Here is a 16,462-nt window from a genome sequence, read left to right as displayed (position 1 = left end):
TTTTTTCAATATAGGATACTTTTTTTTTTTTTTTAAGATTTTATTTATTTATCAGAGAGGGGGGCGGAGAGAGCGAGCACAGGCAGACAGAATGGCAGGCAGAGGCAGAGGGAGAAGCAGGCTCCCCGCTCAGCAAGGAGCCCGATGTGGGACTCGATCCCAGGACGCTGGGATCATGACCTGAGCCGAAGGCAGCTGCTTAACCAACTGAGCCACCCAGGCGTCCCTCAAGATAGGATACTTTTAAAACAGTTGCTATCTTAAATCTCAACTTTTGGGTTAGAATATAAATCTCGGGGCACCTGGGTGGTGATCTCAGTCAGAGTCCTCGAATCGAGCCCCACATGGATGCTCTCTGCTTGACAGGAAGCCTGTTTACCCCCTCTCTCTCTGCCTACCTCTCTGCCTACATGTGATCTCTGTCAAATAAATAAAATCTTAAAGAAAAAAAAAGAATATAAATCTCAACTTTTGGTTAGAAAAATTTAACCAACTTTGGGGCACCTGGGTGGTTCAGTCAGTTGAGTATCCGACTCTTGATTTTGGCTCAGGTCACAATCTCGATCCTGGGATTGAGGCTCACGTTGCGTTCCCCACTGAATATGGAAACTGTTTGGGATTCTCTCCCTCTCCCTCTTTCCCAGTCCTCCCCCAACCCTCTGTGCCACTTGTGCTCACTCTCTCTCTCAAATAAATAACTTAAGCAACTTTGTGTCATTATCGGCCTTATTCAGGTTTCAGAAACATTAGGAAATGTAAATAGATAAGATACAGAGGGGAATTTTTTATTACAGGAGATAATCTATATCCACAATATCTCCAGTATGGTAGATACTAGCTGCATGTAACTATCAAACCCTTAAAATGTGGCAAGTACAACCAACAGACTGATTTTTAAATTTTTAAAATTTTTATTGTTTTATTTGACAAGTACTTACTGTAAAGCCAACTATGTGCCAGGCACTTTTCTAAAGATGAATAAAATGGGCAAAGTTCCTCACCTAGTGAAGTTTACATCTCCTGGGAATATGAACAATAAGTAATTAAGTGGTGAAGTGATAGCTGTGAATTAACTAAAATAGCATCATGGGATAAATGGTGATGAGGTCAAATAAAGGAAGAATTAGGGAAGATGTGGCAGGAAGTAACGTTTTTGCTGGGACCTAAATTAACAAGTGAACAGGAAACACTTGCATTCAGAAAAGGGGAGAATAAAGTCACTATACTAACAATTATGTCACTGGGGAGAGAGACTGAGGGCTTTCTACCCTGAGAGAGGGGAGTGTCCTTTGTAAGACTGACTGGGAGGGACTCCCCAATCCATTGTTTTCCACAATTCTTGGGACTGCCCATTCCTGATTTGCAGGATGCAGTTATCCTTCATTTTTGCTTTCAAACTGGCTGTTGGTTCTTCTCTTGACAAATATAACCAATAGTAACCATGGTAATAAGATTCTGTTTTCTAAGCTTTTCACCTAGGCTTCAAACATGTACACTTCCCGCCTAAGCTATTACATGTAACCATTAGAATAGGATTGGGGGGCGCCTGGGTGGCTCAGTGGATTAAGCCACTGCCTTCGTCTCAGGTCATGATCTCAGGGTCCTGGGATCGAGCTCCGCATCGGGCTCTCTGCTCAGCGGGAGCCTGCTTCCCCCTCTCTGCCTGCCTCTCAGCCTACTTGTGATCTCTCTCTCTCTGTGTCAAATAAATAAATAAATAAATATCTTAAAAAAAAAAAAAAAAGAATAGGATTGGTATCCTTCCAGCCCTCCAATGTCAGTTTCCCCAGCCGTTGTCCTAAGGAACACCATCATCCATTCAGCTATCCAAAGCTGGAAACCATGTTTTTATTCTTTAATCCTTTTCTCCCTCATATCCCGCATTCATAGATCCTGCCAAAGGATTCCATCAATTCTGTCACTATCAGATTTTTTAAAAAATTTTAGTCACACACAAACCATTTACTATGAGTCAGACACTCTTGTAAGTGCTAACCAATCTGTGAAGTATGATCATTTTACAAATGAAACAAAGGCACAGAGAAGCTAAGTAACTTGCCCAATGCACAAAATCATTATATGGAAGAATTAGGATTTAAACTTCCAGTAAATGTGTTTGACCAAATGTTAGCCTTCAAAATAAGTCTGCCAGTTATTTTACCAAAAAGGGGCTTGTTTAGGAATAGAGAATTTCAAGCCAGGACAAACAAGATACAGGAAAGCCGTAAGTAAACTCCCAGAATAAAGGAGAGGACAGCTCTTATATAAGAAAGGGGTAAGTTGGGAAGGCTATTATAAACAAAAGTCAAATCAGGGTAAAATGGGAGTTCAAAGTATTGTGGCTTTTCATTGGCTGAGTTGTGACATTGTTTCATTGGCTGGGCTGTTCCCTAGAAAGGAGGAAACATTGCATCGACCTGGCCCATCAGTAAAATGTTAGTTATGGTAATGTGGATCCTATTGCATATGCAATCCATCGCCAGGAGTAGGATGTCAGAGCTCCCCCTGCTGACCTCCAGCTTCCATTCTTTTTTTTTTTTTTAAAGATTTTATTTATTTATTTGACAGACAGATTACAAGTAGGCAGAGAGGCAGGCAGAGAGAGAGAGGAGGAAGCAGGCTCCCCGCTGAGCAGAGAGCCCGATGCGGGACTCGATCCCAGGACCGTGAGATCATGACCTGAGCCGAAGGCAGCGGCTTAACCCACTGAGCCACCAAGGCGCCCTCCAGCTTCCATTCTAAAGTTTCTGCCCCGCCCCCCTTTTTTTTAAAGATCTTATTTATTTATTAATTTACAGAGGGAGGTGAGAGCACTTGGAGGGACAGAGGGAGAGAATCTCAAGCAGAGATTGGTGAGGCCCCATCTCATGACCCCAAGATCATGACCTGATCCAAAATCAAGAGTCGCCTGCTCAACCAACTGAACCACCCAGGCACCCTCCCCCACAACCAAAAGGAAATTTCTTACAGGCTTACCGACACTTGTTCTTCCTGTTACTTGGATTTTCCAGACTAAAAATTTTTTTCATGTTGTTATCCAGTGTGGCTTTCTTTGTTCTTTGTCTTTCCTCTCCCAAACCCCCACATGACCTAATCCCAACCTCTTTGTTCACCAGCAATAAGTCCCTCTAGGTGTTTGTTTGTTTGTTTGTTTGTTATATAAGAACCAGTCCTAGTCTGGTTGGATTTGAGTTCAATTCAAACATTTTTTAGATCGACTAAGATTACTCCTCATCAATGCTAGATTTCTTTCTAGGTCTATCCTATGCTATTTAGGCCAGATGCCCAGCTAACCTATCCTAAACCTATCCCATCCACATATAAACTCCCTGTATTAGGTATCACTGGTATTTTTTTTTTAATCTTTCCAGAAAGGTTCTTTTGGTATGGACAATGTTTCTTTTATTTCTGTTTTTGTATACTATACAGTTTACACCTAACTTTTTTCTGTTAGCACTCCTTCCGCATTAGCATACAGGGATATACTTTGATTTTTAAACGTGTTCTATTACACATATCACACTTTGGTCAGCCACTTCCCTACTGATGGACATCTCAGTGACTCAGTTCTATTGTTTGGGCATATGATGTGGCAATGGACATCCTTCTCTGTGTTGTTTTACTGCCAGTAGCAGTGACTTCAAGTTTTGATGAGCCTCCCAAGTTACATTCCTACCAAACCAGTTTGAGAATTTAGCATGTCATTCTCTCCCCAGCTAAAATCCTTCCTCCAAGGAAGGATTCCATTCTGCCAATGGAAAGAACTTGGGTTCCACCACTGAGGACCACAAGGCCATTTACATCTCTGGGCCTCATTTTCTTCACTTGTAAAGTGAGGTATAATCTGACATCTCAGGATCGTTTTGAGAATCCAGAGTCGGCTTCCATGAAGGCTTGGCTCTGAAAGAAGTCTGGTTGCCTTTTAGTTTTTCAGTGCCCCAGGCCATGGGCCAAAAGCTCAGGCTGAACAGGCTAGAGGAGCCCCTTTTCCGACCTGTAGAGGAGAATGAGCCACAAAGGGCACCAGAGGTTTGGTCAAGACCACACACCATTGGCGGCAAAGCAAACTCACTGGAGGCTGAGCGGCTGCCAACGATCTCTGTGGATACCGGCCCCCGGGGGCTGTACACATCTGGACTTGGTCACCGGAGGTCTGGCCTAGCTGCTCCCCATTCTACCTGTTACTCTCCCCCAGCTCCCCGCGTTCCTACGCAAACACTCGAGTACATTCCGCACTCACTTGGAAGTCGGTGTCTTCCCTCCCCGCTGGGCCTCAGACGCACCTCGGAACTTGTGCACCCAGTGAATGTGAGTGGGACGTACGTACGTGCAGAGGGCAGACGGATTTACATAACACGTCACATTTGTGTGTTACGTGGTATGCACATCCTTGTGTAGACATGTGAAATGTGTGCAGTGTGGCGTGCAAATGTGAGGTTTCACGGAGTACGGAAGCCCCTTCCCACCAGTGCCCACCCTTCTGGGCGGTACTGTTTTCCCTCAGCCTTGGATCGGACTTTCACAGCATTTCGCGCGTGCCTGACTCCGCCTTGAGCTCCTCCCTCCCCACCGCTCCGCGATTGAAATTCCGCCTTAGCCCCGCCCCCACCACGCTTTACGACGCCGCACGCCAGTTTTGCGGCAGACGCTTCGGCTGCGGCCGCTGTCCCTGCTGCTGAGGCTGCTACCGGTGAGGTGAGCTGAGCAGAGCTGAGCTCTGCTGACCTGAGGTGTGGTTTTGGGCTGGTGCTGCCGGTGGTCAAGGAGTAGGCGGACAGCCAGGCCAGCGGGGACGGCAGATCAGTCGCTGCTTTGTCTCCCCAGCTTCGGTCCCGTCTGCGTTGCTGCAGGGAGGCCGCCCCGGCCCGGCAAGCTGAACCAATGCTGGATCTGGAGGTGGTGCCCGAACGTTCTCTGGGGAACGAGCAATGGGAATTCACGCTGGGTGAGTCTGGGGTCCTACTTCAGGACCTTGCTTTGCCTTTTACTTCCCTCCAGGCCTTTCCTGTTTCTGGTCTCTGCCCCTTATTTCCCTGAGCCCGCTGCTTCTCGCCTCTTCGGGCTCCGGGCACTAAGTTACCCATTCCTACCGGCCAGACCCGCCAGTCTGTCGCTTGTCCTGGCCTTGACGCCCTCGCTTCAGGCTTCAGAAGAGCTTCTTCTGGGGCAGTGGTACAGTAGAAATAATAACAACAATGGCCGACACTCCCCAGACACTTGTCAAGGCCAGACCCTGCTTCTGTGCGTAATTATCTCGAGTATGCCTCCTTGGGGTCTGAGGGTCCGTCCTGTTGTTTTTCCTATTTCCATTTTACAGATTTAATAGCTAAGAAGTGACTGACACCCTTAAACGCTGCAGTAGTCGGTCGCGTTTTGCTTTTCTGGGCTGTGGGTTCCCTCGTCTGTAGGGGAAAGCTAGGGTCAGATCCTTAATCACATGTTAGGGATCTAGTCAAGGGAGGTGAGAAGAGTTTGTGTATTCAAGGAACTTGTGACTTGTTTCCTTCTCGTTTTTAATGTGGTCGATGTGTGGTGTGATCCTAAACCCAGACCTCAGCAGAGAGAGTTGAAGGTTTAATGAAATAAGAATTCAAGGAGAGTAACATTTAGTTTGTGTAAAACGCAGTTTGGCCCAGTATTAACTATTCCCAACTTCACTACCTTTATATATACAAGTATGTGCATCCGCTGACTCTAGTGTAGCACCTAGGCAAAGGAGGTATGGAGCAGGTGTTGGTGTTATTTTTTGTGCACACTTCACCTTCTGCCCCACTAATTTGGGCTGCTGGACTGAGTGACCTGCTTGTTTGGGCTATAGCTCATCCTTGAATCTGAGGACTCTTTTCAGTGGAGACAGGCTAGATGAGTAACTGCACAATAGATGCTGGTAGGACCATGCTGGTGCTCCGTGTCTCCATGAACGAACTGAACTACAAGCCTCTAGGTTATAGGAGCCAGTTTTATGGAGAGGTCTTAGGCAGTTTCTCTCATAAATTACACCACTCCTGCAGAGTTCGTCTCAAAGTTTTAGCTGGTATAAAACAGTTTGGCCTCTTGTGAAGCACCAAGAACTTGATTGGGAGGCCAGTGATATATTTGCCTCCAGACTCATTCATATGCTGATACTGTTTGCCTTCTATTTAAGAACCTCTCCTACTAACAGCTTCTCATACCAGTACTTCACAGGGAAGAGAACCACAACCATAGCTTCAAACTGTGCTTGATGATACATCTAGTTTGTGGATCTCAGTGGTAGAGTCTCTTGGCAGAAAGGTGTGATTAGAATGTCATTTGAGGGATGGCTGGCTGGCTTGGTCAATAGAGAATGTAACTCTTGACCTCAGGAGTTGGGAGCTGCAGACCCACATTGGTGGGTAGAGTTTACTTAAAATAAAAATAAAAAGAATGTCACTTGAGACCAGGATTTTAATTTTTTTTTAAAGATTTTATTTATTTATTTGACAGAGAGAGACCACAAGTAGGCAGAGAGGCAGGCAGAGAGAGAGAGAGGAGGAAGCAGGCTCCTGCTGAGCAGAGAGCCCGATGCGGGACTCGATCCCAGGACCCCGAGATCATGACCTGAGCCGAAGGCAGCGGCTTAACCCACTGAGCCACCCAGGCGCCCCAGGATTTTAATTTTTAAAAAAAGCTGGGTGGAAGAGCAAGGGTTCTTCTGTCACCTGTTATTTAGATACCTTAACACCTACTTCTAACTTTGCCAGTTTCCAGAAGTCAAGGTTTTGGGTACTTCCTTCAAACTGTCTGAATATCTAAATGACAACAACAGTGAAAAGAATATTTCTGTAGAGTGGCCCAGAATTGAACTTTGAGGGAAACCTCATAGAGGTGGCTTGGTTTTAATGATTTTCTTGTGGGTCTTAAAAGTCTGCATTTCTAGGGGCCTATGGCTGGCTTACTTGGTAAAGCATGTGACTCTTGATCTCAAGTAGGTTCAAGCTCCACCTTGGGTATAGAGATTACTTAAAAGTAAAATCTTTTAAAAAAAAAATCTACAGTTTTAAAGCATGTCTTCCTGAAAGATTATGATTATTTTAACTTCCTCAGGTTAAAAAAAAAAGGAAGAAAAAGATTTTTCCCTCTGTCAGTCTTCTCCCCAACCCTCAACATATCTAAACTGCAGTTGGAGCTGATAGGTACAAATAGGTCTAAGAAGTGGATCTGTGCTTTAGAATTACCTTCCTAGGCCAGAGAACCAGGCAGTACTTAACTAAAGTCACCACAACCCAACAGTGTAATCTCCATTTGCCAGATGAGGAACAGGCTCAGAAAGGTAGAGATGATGAAAAGTCGGTACCTGAACAGGGAGATACTGCTTCCCACCGCTCTGCCCTTCTGACAGTTGGCTCAGCTTTGTCTCTGTTCTTTTTGGAATCTCTGCAAATGCAGATGCATCTAGCCCTTGCCATCTTCTGCTTGGCATCGCAGTGGGGAGCTGCATCCAGCTTCTTGGCTGCCCTCCTGGCCTTTGTGTGATTTGGGGAGATTAGGGAAATGGCAACAACACAGGGGCAGGAAAACCTAGGCAAAGAGGAATCGCTGAAAATGCCACTGATGGCTTGACTAGTGAGTGAATAAAGATAGTACAAACTTGGAATGTTTTCAGTAAGACTTGGAGAATGTATTGGTGTGGGTGCATGTATCTGAATTGTTCTAGAGAAGCTGAAGGCTCACTCCATTGAAGGTAGCATATATACCTCTGTGGACTCTGCTTACAAACATCAAAAAGTGAATAAGAAATGGTCATGTTCCCTGAAGAGTTTCGTGTGAGGGAAGGATTACAGCAATAGTACATTTTATTAAAATGAGGTGGAGGTTGTATAGGGTGCTTTGGAAGGGGAGAAAAGACTTGACCTGACCTGGAGATTCAGGGAGGGCTTTTTTTCTACTTACAGTAGTCAGTACCATTCCTGGAGCCAGTGAGCACCAGGAAAGCCCAATCAGAAATCTGCCAGGGGGACGCCTGGGTGGCTCAGTTGGTTAAGCAGCTGCCTTCGGCTCAGGTCATGATCCCAGCGTCCTGGGATCGAGTCCCACGTCGGGCTCCTTGCTTGGCAGGGAGCCTGCTTCTCCCTCTGCCTCTGCCTGCTATTCTGTCTGCCTGTGCTCTCTCTCCACCCTCCCCCCCTGATAAATAAATAAAATCTAAATTTAAAAAAAGAAAAAAGAAAAAAGAAATCTGCCAGGTTTCTCTCTACAATGTCTCTATAGATAAGAATTTTCCAGTCAAATTCAAAACAAAATGAAACAGTGGGAAAGATTGTGTGTGTAGGGAACTATAACCAGTTTGGTATTATAATTAGAGCGTGATACACTAATGGAAGAAAAAATGGGTTTTCCAAATTCCCAGTGCTCTATAGTGGTAGCTGCCTGGAATACTACCAAGGACTTTGGGGTCCAAGGAAAAAGAAGGTGAAGTGAAGGTTAGAGAAGTGTGTTGTGGACATGGGTTTAGGAAGAAAGAGACTAGATTTGGGGAGGTGGAAAAGGAATCTAGAGGCTTCTGGCTTGAGTGACTGGGTAGATATTAGAGGTATTAAGACCCAGAATACAGTGGAGAACTGAGATTGAAAAGATGATGAAGAGGGGCGCCTGGGTGGCTCAGTGGGTTAAGCCGCTGCCTTCGGCTCAGGTCATGATCTCAGGGTCCTGGGATCGAGTCCCGCATCGGGCTCTCTGCTCGGCGGGGAGCCTGCTTCCCTCTCTCTCTCTCTCTCTGCCTGCCTCTCCATCTACTTGTGATTTCTCTCTGTCAAGTAAATAAATAAAATCTTTAAAAAAAAAAAAAAAGAAAGAAAAGATGATGAAGAGTTACTGTTAATCTGTCTACTTTTTATTTGCCTTTAGATTTATATAGAAAACAGATTGAGATGTAAGTCAGAAACCAGGTGGTTGGTTGGATGAGTGAATGAGGGATAGGCAGAAGGAAACATTGCCCATCATAGAGACCTGGGAAAGTTAGGGGAACAGCAAGAAAGACAGTGTGTGTGTGTGTTTAGAGACAGAATGAGAGTGCTCGGAATGAGAGAGTGGTCACTAGGGTCTATGGTACAGGATTTACATGTCCCCTAATTGCTTTGTTTCACTCAATCAAGGTTCAACAAACACATGGGACCACCTACTTTGTGCCAGGCACAGTGACTGGGTGCTGGGGATATAGCAGTGAGTAAGATAGATAGTGGTTCTGTCCTCAGGGTATAGAGGAGACTAACAGATAAATAAGCTGAATGGGGGGCTTTATTAGCTAAGGCAGTTGGGGAAGTGAGATGAGAATCAAGAGCTGAAGAATGAGAAGAAACCAACTATGGGAAGAACATTCCAGCAGAGTCTGAGCTAGCACAGAGACATAAGGTAGGAAAGAGTTTGACATGTGCCGGGAACAAAGGGAGGCACGATGAGCAGTGGAAAGAAAGATGGAGGTGGACAAGATCCAGAATATTCAAGAACTTTAGGTGATGGCATGTTGTTTGAGTTTTATTGCCCTGTAGTGGGAAACTCTTGAAGGGTTATAAGGTAAATGATGAGATCTATAAAACATAGGATGTATACAGTTTAGAAGGTTGACATACCCTTTCTTGGGCTAGGTAGCTCTGTTAGAAGTAGGACAGTACTCTAGTTTCTTTGCTGTACATATGTTTGGTTCCCTTTAGAGGACTTTTAGCTTTCCTTTATCAATAGCTGTGTGACAACTGGCCATTGTAGCTGCTTTGTCTCTTCCAGATGAGTTCCTCCCCCAAGTGACTCAGGACCTGAGGACCCAAGGATTCCAAGGCTATGGATTTGATGTGGTTAATTGGAAAAGAATCCTCCCTTGAGAAACTGATTTATGCCATGTGGGCTAGAGAAGCCATGTGGCCTTCTATTCCTCAGCACCTAAGTGGGCACCTAACACATGGATGTTTTCCCAGTCCTTTTGGGAGAGACAGCATAGATGCTCCTCCATTTCAGGAGTGGCAGAGCTGAGTGATGTGTGCAGTTTGTTCATATTGTCAACAAACATTTATTAAGCCTTTACTTTGTACCAGGCTCTATGTTATAGAAGGCTGGAAAGTGCCTTATGTTAAGATCTGGTTTCTCTAACTTTCTTCAAACTGTAGAATGGACCATCAAATGAAGCCAAGGTTAGATCATTGTTTAAATATAAATAGATCATGTGTTTTTATAACTGTCTATTATTTGTGTGTAAGGTCTTTTCTGCACATCTCTCCTAGAATCAGAGGAAACTGATCTTGAATGTGAGCCACTGTGTTTACCTGAGGTCATATGGTGGTCCCTCCTTCTCCCTTTCTCTTACTACCTACTCCTTTGTACATCAGTGTGGCTGAATAAATATTTATCCAACAGCCACCAGGTGGTCAACCCTGTGCTGGGTGTTGGGGATCAAGAGAATGGTGAATAACACACACTGTCCTTGAATTCATAAAACTGTGAGTCTTGATTTTGGATTTTGTCTGGGACTTGTTTTGGATTGTCTCTCTGTAAGTTTCTTCTTGTTTGAAATGTAATGTACTCTGAAAACATACTTTTTGGTAGTCCCTGGGATCTTGGAGGTATTGTTGGGATTTCTTAAATTGGCATATATAAATTTGTTTATAGTGGGCCATGAGTTCAAAAATCAAGTATTAAGACTTAGAGGATTTGTGGGTTGATGAGTAAGGATCCAGTGAAATCCTTAGTAAATTAAGTTGGTTCTGATAGATGTATGATTTTTAACTTTTTAAATGAGCCCTTATAAGTCATGTGCTTCTGTAGACTCTTCATTTGAGAGATGAGGAAACATGCCAGAAAGAAAGAGATGAAGGAACCTGCCCTACGTTATATGTAATTCATGGTAGAAGGATAACCAGAACCTTGGTCTCCAAAGCAAGTCATGTAGACTGTACTTTTCTCATTGTTCTTTAGTTCATGCTGACATTGCCTTCTCTGAGTCCTTTGGGATCCTTTGGGATCTTTTGGGATCAGTGCAGTACTTCTCATTTCCAAGAATCTCTTTTGTATATTCACAACCCATTTGTTCCCTTAGTGCTTGCTGCTGACTTTATTCTAGCCCTTGCTGCTTACTGAACTTTTATTTACTCATACGTGTATAGACCTTGGTGGCCCCCACCTCCCATCCCAGGCTTTACTGCAGGGACTGATGCCTATTATGAAGATAGATGTCAGTAAATGGATAGCCCAAGTAACCACACAGGTGTCCTTGCTTTATTTCAGGAATGCCTCTGGCTCAGGCAGTAGCCATTCTTCAGAAGCACTGTCGCATCATCAAAAATGTCCAGGTTCTCTACAGTGAACAGGTGAGTGGTAGCTGCTTTGTTTACTGAAATAGCATTCCTCATCGTGAGTCACCTCCAGAGGCTGATGCTCTGGGAGAGGCAGACTGGCAGAGATTGCTTGGTCATTGTGTTTGAATGGGAGAATCTCTAATACTAGTCAGTTCCCAAGTACATTTTCTTCAATTCTGAAACTTTTCATCTTGATAATCTAGTGCTGCCGGGTTTGGAAGAGCAATAATAACTGCTATTTTTTTTTTATGTGTTTTGACTTACCAACTGGTCCTTAGACAGGGACATTTCAGTGGGAGATCACCTCTGAGACTGTCTTGTCTTCTAGGATGCTTGTCTTCCACTTATTTATTTATTTATTTATTTATTTAAAGATTTTATTTATTTATTTGACAGAGAGAGATCACAAGTAGGCAGAGAGGCAGGCAGAGAGAGAGAGAGAGGAGGAAGCAGGCTCCCTGCTGAGCAGAGAGCCGGATGCGGGACTCGATCCCAGGACCCTGAGATCATGACCTGAGCCGAAGGCAGCGGCTTAACCCACTGAGCCACCCAGGCGCCCTCCACTTTTTTATTTAAAATAATCTTTTCTGCTGTGTTGATTGGTTTGTGTTCAAAGTTGTTGAATACAAATTTCTAGCCAGCAGAGCACTCCAGACTTGAAAAGAAGCAGGTGTAGCTCACTACTTTAGTGAGAATGATCTGATACATGAGATCATATATCAAAATATTGGCTCCAAATTAAGGACATAGTTCATATTTTGCTTTTTTTTGGTCTGATTTATGGTGGTCTCTATTAAGTGTTGGTCGGTTGTGCCAGGAATTAACCCCTATTATAAAATGTTACATGTATCTACAAAGACCTTTTCCATTTCTAGAAAGAATGTATATGTTACACCAGAGTACTTTCTGATCATCAGGATTTTTTGTACTTGGTTTTATATGTAAAGTTAGAAACTATTTTTTATGGGCTTTTAGAAATAAGATTATTTATCACTCTAAAAATACAATCTACCTTCTACTGAACTCTCTGAAACCTGTGATTCTTCTGTGACACAGACCATGTATTGCGGTGTGGAGCAACCTTTATGGTACCCCATATATCACAAATTTCAGGGAATAAAGATGTTTGTATTGTTTTGGTTTTTTAAGTATTTTATTTATTTGACAGAGAGAGCATAAGCAGGGGGAGTGGCAGAGGGCGAAGCAGCCTCCTTGCTGAGCAGGGAGCCTGATATAGGACTTGATCCCAGGACCCTAGGATCATGACCTGAGCTGAAGGCAGATGCTTAATGGACTGAGCCACCCAGGCACCCCAGGGAATAAATAGTTTTGAGCCTATACATGCTATAGGGTGTCCTCACTCACTTCTCTGAGACCTTTGGAGTACCATTTTGATCATTTTAGTTCCCTTTGTTCTAATTAGTTTCAGATACTAAAGCACATGACTGTTTATTTTTGACGTGAAGAATGTTGTGGATTAGAGGTGAATGAGATTCTGTGAGGCTGTCCACTTTGGCCTAGTGTCAAGGTTGAGCCTCTCATCAATATCTAGTCATTATTCTGCAGTGCAGTACTCCTCTTGCAGCCTAGTGAGAGAGAGACTATAGAAAGGGTCTTCCTGAGACAGGGAATGCATAATCTCCAAGCAAGAGTTTAGATATACTTGTGGTGCCTGCCATGGAATAAGAGACTTCTAAGAGTGGACCAAGAGGTTCCTTGAGCCACAGTGTCAGTGTTTTCTCATTTATAAAGTGAAGGATGGTGACTTTTCCTATTGATCGCTCTCAGATGATCGCTAACCTACTCTGACTTTCAGTGTTAGACCATGAGGGAATTACTCATGACAATTAGCAACCATCCAAACAGGAATAATAGGCTTGCTTCTTGAGCATATAGCTCCTGCATATTCAGTGAAATCAGATTTGAGCACCCCCAAATTAGATGCATTTGAAAATAGGTTTAATTCATTTTTTAAAGATTTTTATTTATTTATTTGACAGAGATCACAAGTAGGCAGAGAGGCAGGCAGAGAGAGGAAGGGAAGCAGGCTCCCCGCTGAGCAGAGAGCCCAATGTGGGGCTCGATCCCAGGACCTTGAGATCATGACCTGAGCCGAAAGCAGAGACTTTAACCCACTGAGCCATCCAGGCACCCTGGTTTAATTAATTTTAATTAATTAATTAATTAATTAATTTTTTAGAATGAAATTTATTTCTTATTTCACCACCTTTGTTGTCTGTTGTTCCAATCTTTAGGTACACATAGTAGTTTTAGCTTTGAGCTCATTTCCTCTGATATCTTCTAAGCAACTGGCATCAGTTAGAAAACATGGGTTTTTGAGTCCATGGTTCGGATCCTTGCTCTTCCTATTTCTTAGCCATGCAACTTTGGCAAGTTATTAACCAGTCTGGTTCTCCTTCTGTAATGTGGATATAGTTTTCTTGTAATAGAGTAATCTTTTTTTATTTTAAGTAATCTCTACACTCATTGTGGGACTCAAACTCATGACCCCAAGATCAACAGCCTCATACTCCTCTGACTGAGCCAGCCAGGCACCCTAGAATAGAATAACCTTTTGATGAGGATCAAGAAGAGGTGGTGGCTCAGAGCTCTGATGTGCTTCTTAAATTGGGTCCCGTCCTCCTCTGCACCTCCTTCCCTTCCTTTCCCATCTGTCTCCTTGCTCCCATCAAGTGTGAAGAATAGTTTGGCCCCAATAGATGTTTCAGAAATATCTTCTTATCCCTAGCATATCACACCTTGGAAGTTAAATGTATATATCAAGTAGGTCCTATCTTTCTTAGGGGGAAAAGCATTAACGAAGAGTTAACAGCTTTACCAAACTGTTTCATGTGGAGGACTGTATAGTTCTGGGTCACTGGAAGGGACTGCTTAAACATCATATGGTAAAGGTATACTTTGGTTCTGGAGATATAAAATACTAATAAAATAATGGTTGTGAGGATAAATTGCTTGCTTTTGAAAATTATCTAGTTATGTCCTGAATTGTCACGATGTTGGGAGAAAAATGATCAGCTCTTGGGAGAGTGTAAGAAAATTGATATCCTCCCATCATTCCTCCTCCAAGCAAGGATCTTGAAGGATGCTATAATACTGCTTCATCCTGCTTACTGCCGTGGAGTAGCCCTCTCAGAAATGTGTTCTGGGTTGAGAATAAGTGACCTAAGGTCAGAGTTCATTTTTGTACTATCTTGATTGACACCTGATGGTTTTAGACATTCATACGTACCTCCTGGAAAATTACAACATTCTTTCTTCTAGTTTGCCAGGCATGGTGGTGCCAACTGGGCCTGCTACCTTGTGAAGATCATTGGGGTAGAAGGGAACAGTCTGAGCTAATCACAGAAGGCTCTTTGGAGAGATTTTTTTTTCTTTTATTTTCTTTGCTTTGCTTTACAAGATTCGTTTTAAAGAGTGGCAGAGGAAGAGGGAGAAGCAGGCTCTCCCCTGAACAGGGAGCCCAAGGTGGGGCTCGATCCCAGGACCCTAGGATCACAACCTGAGCCAAAGGTAGACGCTTAACCAGCTGAGCCACCCAGGCGTCCCTGGAGAGAATTTTCACAGTGAGGCCGACGCCAGTGACACCTGGCCTTGCAGCCTACATATCTGTCTCTGACAGCCACACTTCCGTCATTCATTGTGCCTACCTTGGGAGGCTCTATTAAAAAAACTTCTAAACTCTTTTGAGGGCTATATGCCAGTTTAAAGGAGGGGCAAGGTTTTGGATGTTGGGGGTTTTTTTTTCTGCTGGCCAGCTTGTTTCAGGGCTGTGAAATGGCTTCAGATGTCAAGACCTTGAATTGACTGCATTGGAGCAGAAGCAGGGTGGTGATGCAGACTTGATGAAAGAGTACTGTATGCTAAGTGCTGTGCTTGGTGCCCTGTCTCCTGCTGTCTAGACCTACTATCTCTGTTCCCACAACAACCCTGGGGGAAGGGATGATGGTATTCCCATGAAGAAACTAGAGCTCAGAGAAGTGTTGAGAGTCACTTAAGGTCACCAGCTAACCAGTACTCAAGGCCGGCTCTGTCCACCGCTTGGTGCTGCTGCTCCCCTTCCCCCAGGACTCAGAAGGGGCAAATGTAGAAATACGACTCCTTAGATCTTAGATTTGGACTTTTCAGAAGGAAGCACATGTGATATGGGATGGTGGGGTGAGGGAAAGAAAGAGTAAGGTGTCATTTCATATATAAACAGCACAAGGTGTTTTTTTGTCTTGGAATATGGCTTAAAGCAGTCAAAGTATAGAACATATTTCCTGTGGATGGCACAAACAGCCTGGAAGTGAATGGACATAGGTTCAGCTGACATGCATTGAACATCACCTGACAGATTTGAGTCCTAGCAAGGCCCTTTTACCCAGTCTGTGTTCCTCACTGATTGCTCTGTGGGTTTGATAGATAAACCCAGGCTGTATAGATGTGGACCCCAGACCTTCAAAAAAAAAAAAAAAAAAAAAAAAAGGCCTGTATATTCACATAAAATCTTGGCCCTTTCCCTTAGGTATTACTGCTCAAAGCCTAGAAGAAAGAGGCTCTTTTCATCCAGTATTAGGAAGCAGAGGACACTGCATTTACACAACAGTTTGTTGGGCGAGGGTGGGGATCTCTGCACTTCCATAATCCCTGTGCATTGCATTTAGATTTGCAAGGTTTTCAGTAGTTGCTGTTGAGTAAATTGTTCAGTATGCTTTATTTTTTGTTTTTCAGTCTCCTCTAAGCCATGACCTCATCCTTAACCTGACTCAGGACGGGATCAAACTGCTGTTTGATGCTTTCAATCAGAGACTTAAGGTAACTATGAATGACAGCTGAAGTTGCCTGTCAGGCTGATTAAGAGGTGCTATTGTGGGATGTTTCTGAAACTAATGAGTCAGAGTAGACTCCTGTGATTCAGTCTACCACAGTCTAGGGGACTGAAGCTGTGCCTGTTCCCCTAAAAAGAGGGAAGCTGGGGGGTGGGCTGTGGTGGTTGGAAAGAGGCTGGGAAGGTCTCCAATCCCAGGCTCCAGAGGTGAAAGGGGAAAAGTGTTGAAGATTTGGGGAATGTGCTATGGGGACAGGACTCAAGTTATTCAACTTAAGGAAAGCGAGAGAAGAGCTAACTATCTGGCACACATTATTCCAAATCTTAAAAGGGA

General features: G+C 43.8%; 1 protein-coding gene across 1 annotated transcript in view; it reads left to right on the top strand.

The window, feature by feature from the left end:
- Nucleotides 1-4,623: 4,623 nt before the first annotated feature.
- Nucleotides 4,624-16,462, top strand: part of PHAF1 (phagophore assembly factor 1) — a 30,145-nt gene continuing 18,306 nt past the window's right edge. The window contains exons 1-4 of the mRNA XM_082711954.1: nt 4,624-4,695; nt 4,825-4,945; nt 11,230-11,312; nt 16,032-16,115. Of these exons, the coding sequence (XP_082568080.1) occupies nt 4,882-4,945; nt 11,230-11,312; nt 16,032-16,115 (231 nt within the window). The 5' untranslated portion in view covers nt 4,624-4,695; nt 4,825-4,881. The remainder of the gene's footprint in view (nt 4,696-4,824; nt 4,946-11,229; nt 11,313-16,031; nt 16,116-16,462) is intronic.

The sequence above is a fragment of the Mustela nivalis genome, assembly GCF_964662115.1.
Source record: "Mustela nivalis genome assembly, chromosome: 18".
Classification (NCBI taxonomy): domain Eukaryota; kingdom Metazoa; phylum Chordata; class Mammalia; order Carnivora; family Mustelidae; genus Mustela; species Mustela nivalis.
The sequence above is the reverse complement of the archived record's forward strand: the minus strand, read 5'-3'. Positions and strand labels throughout refer to the sequence as shown.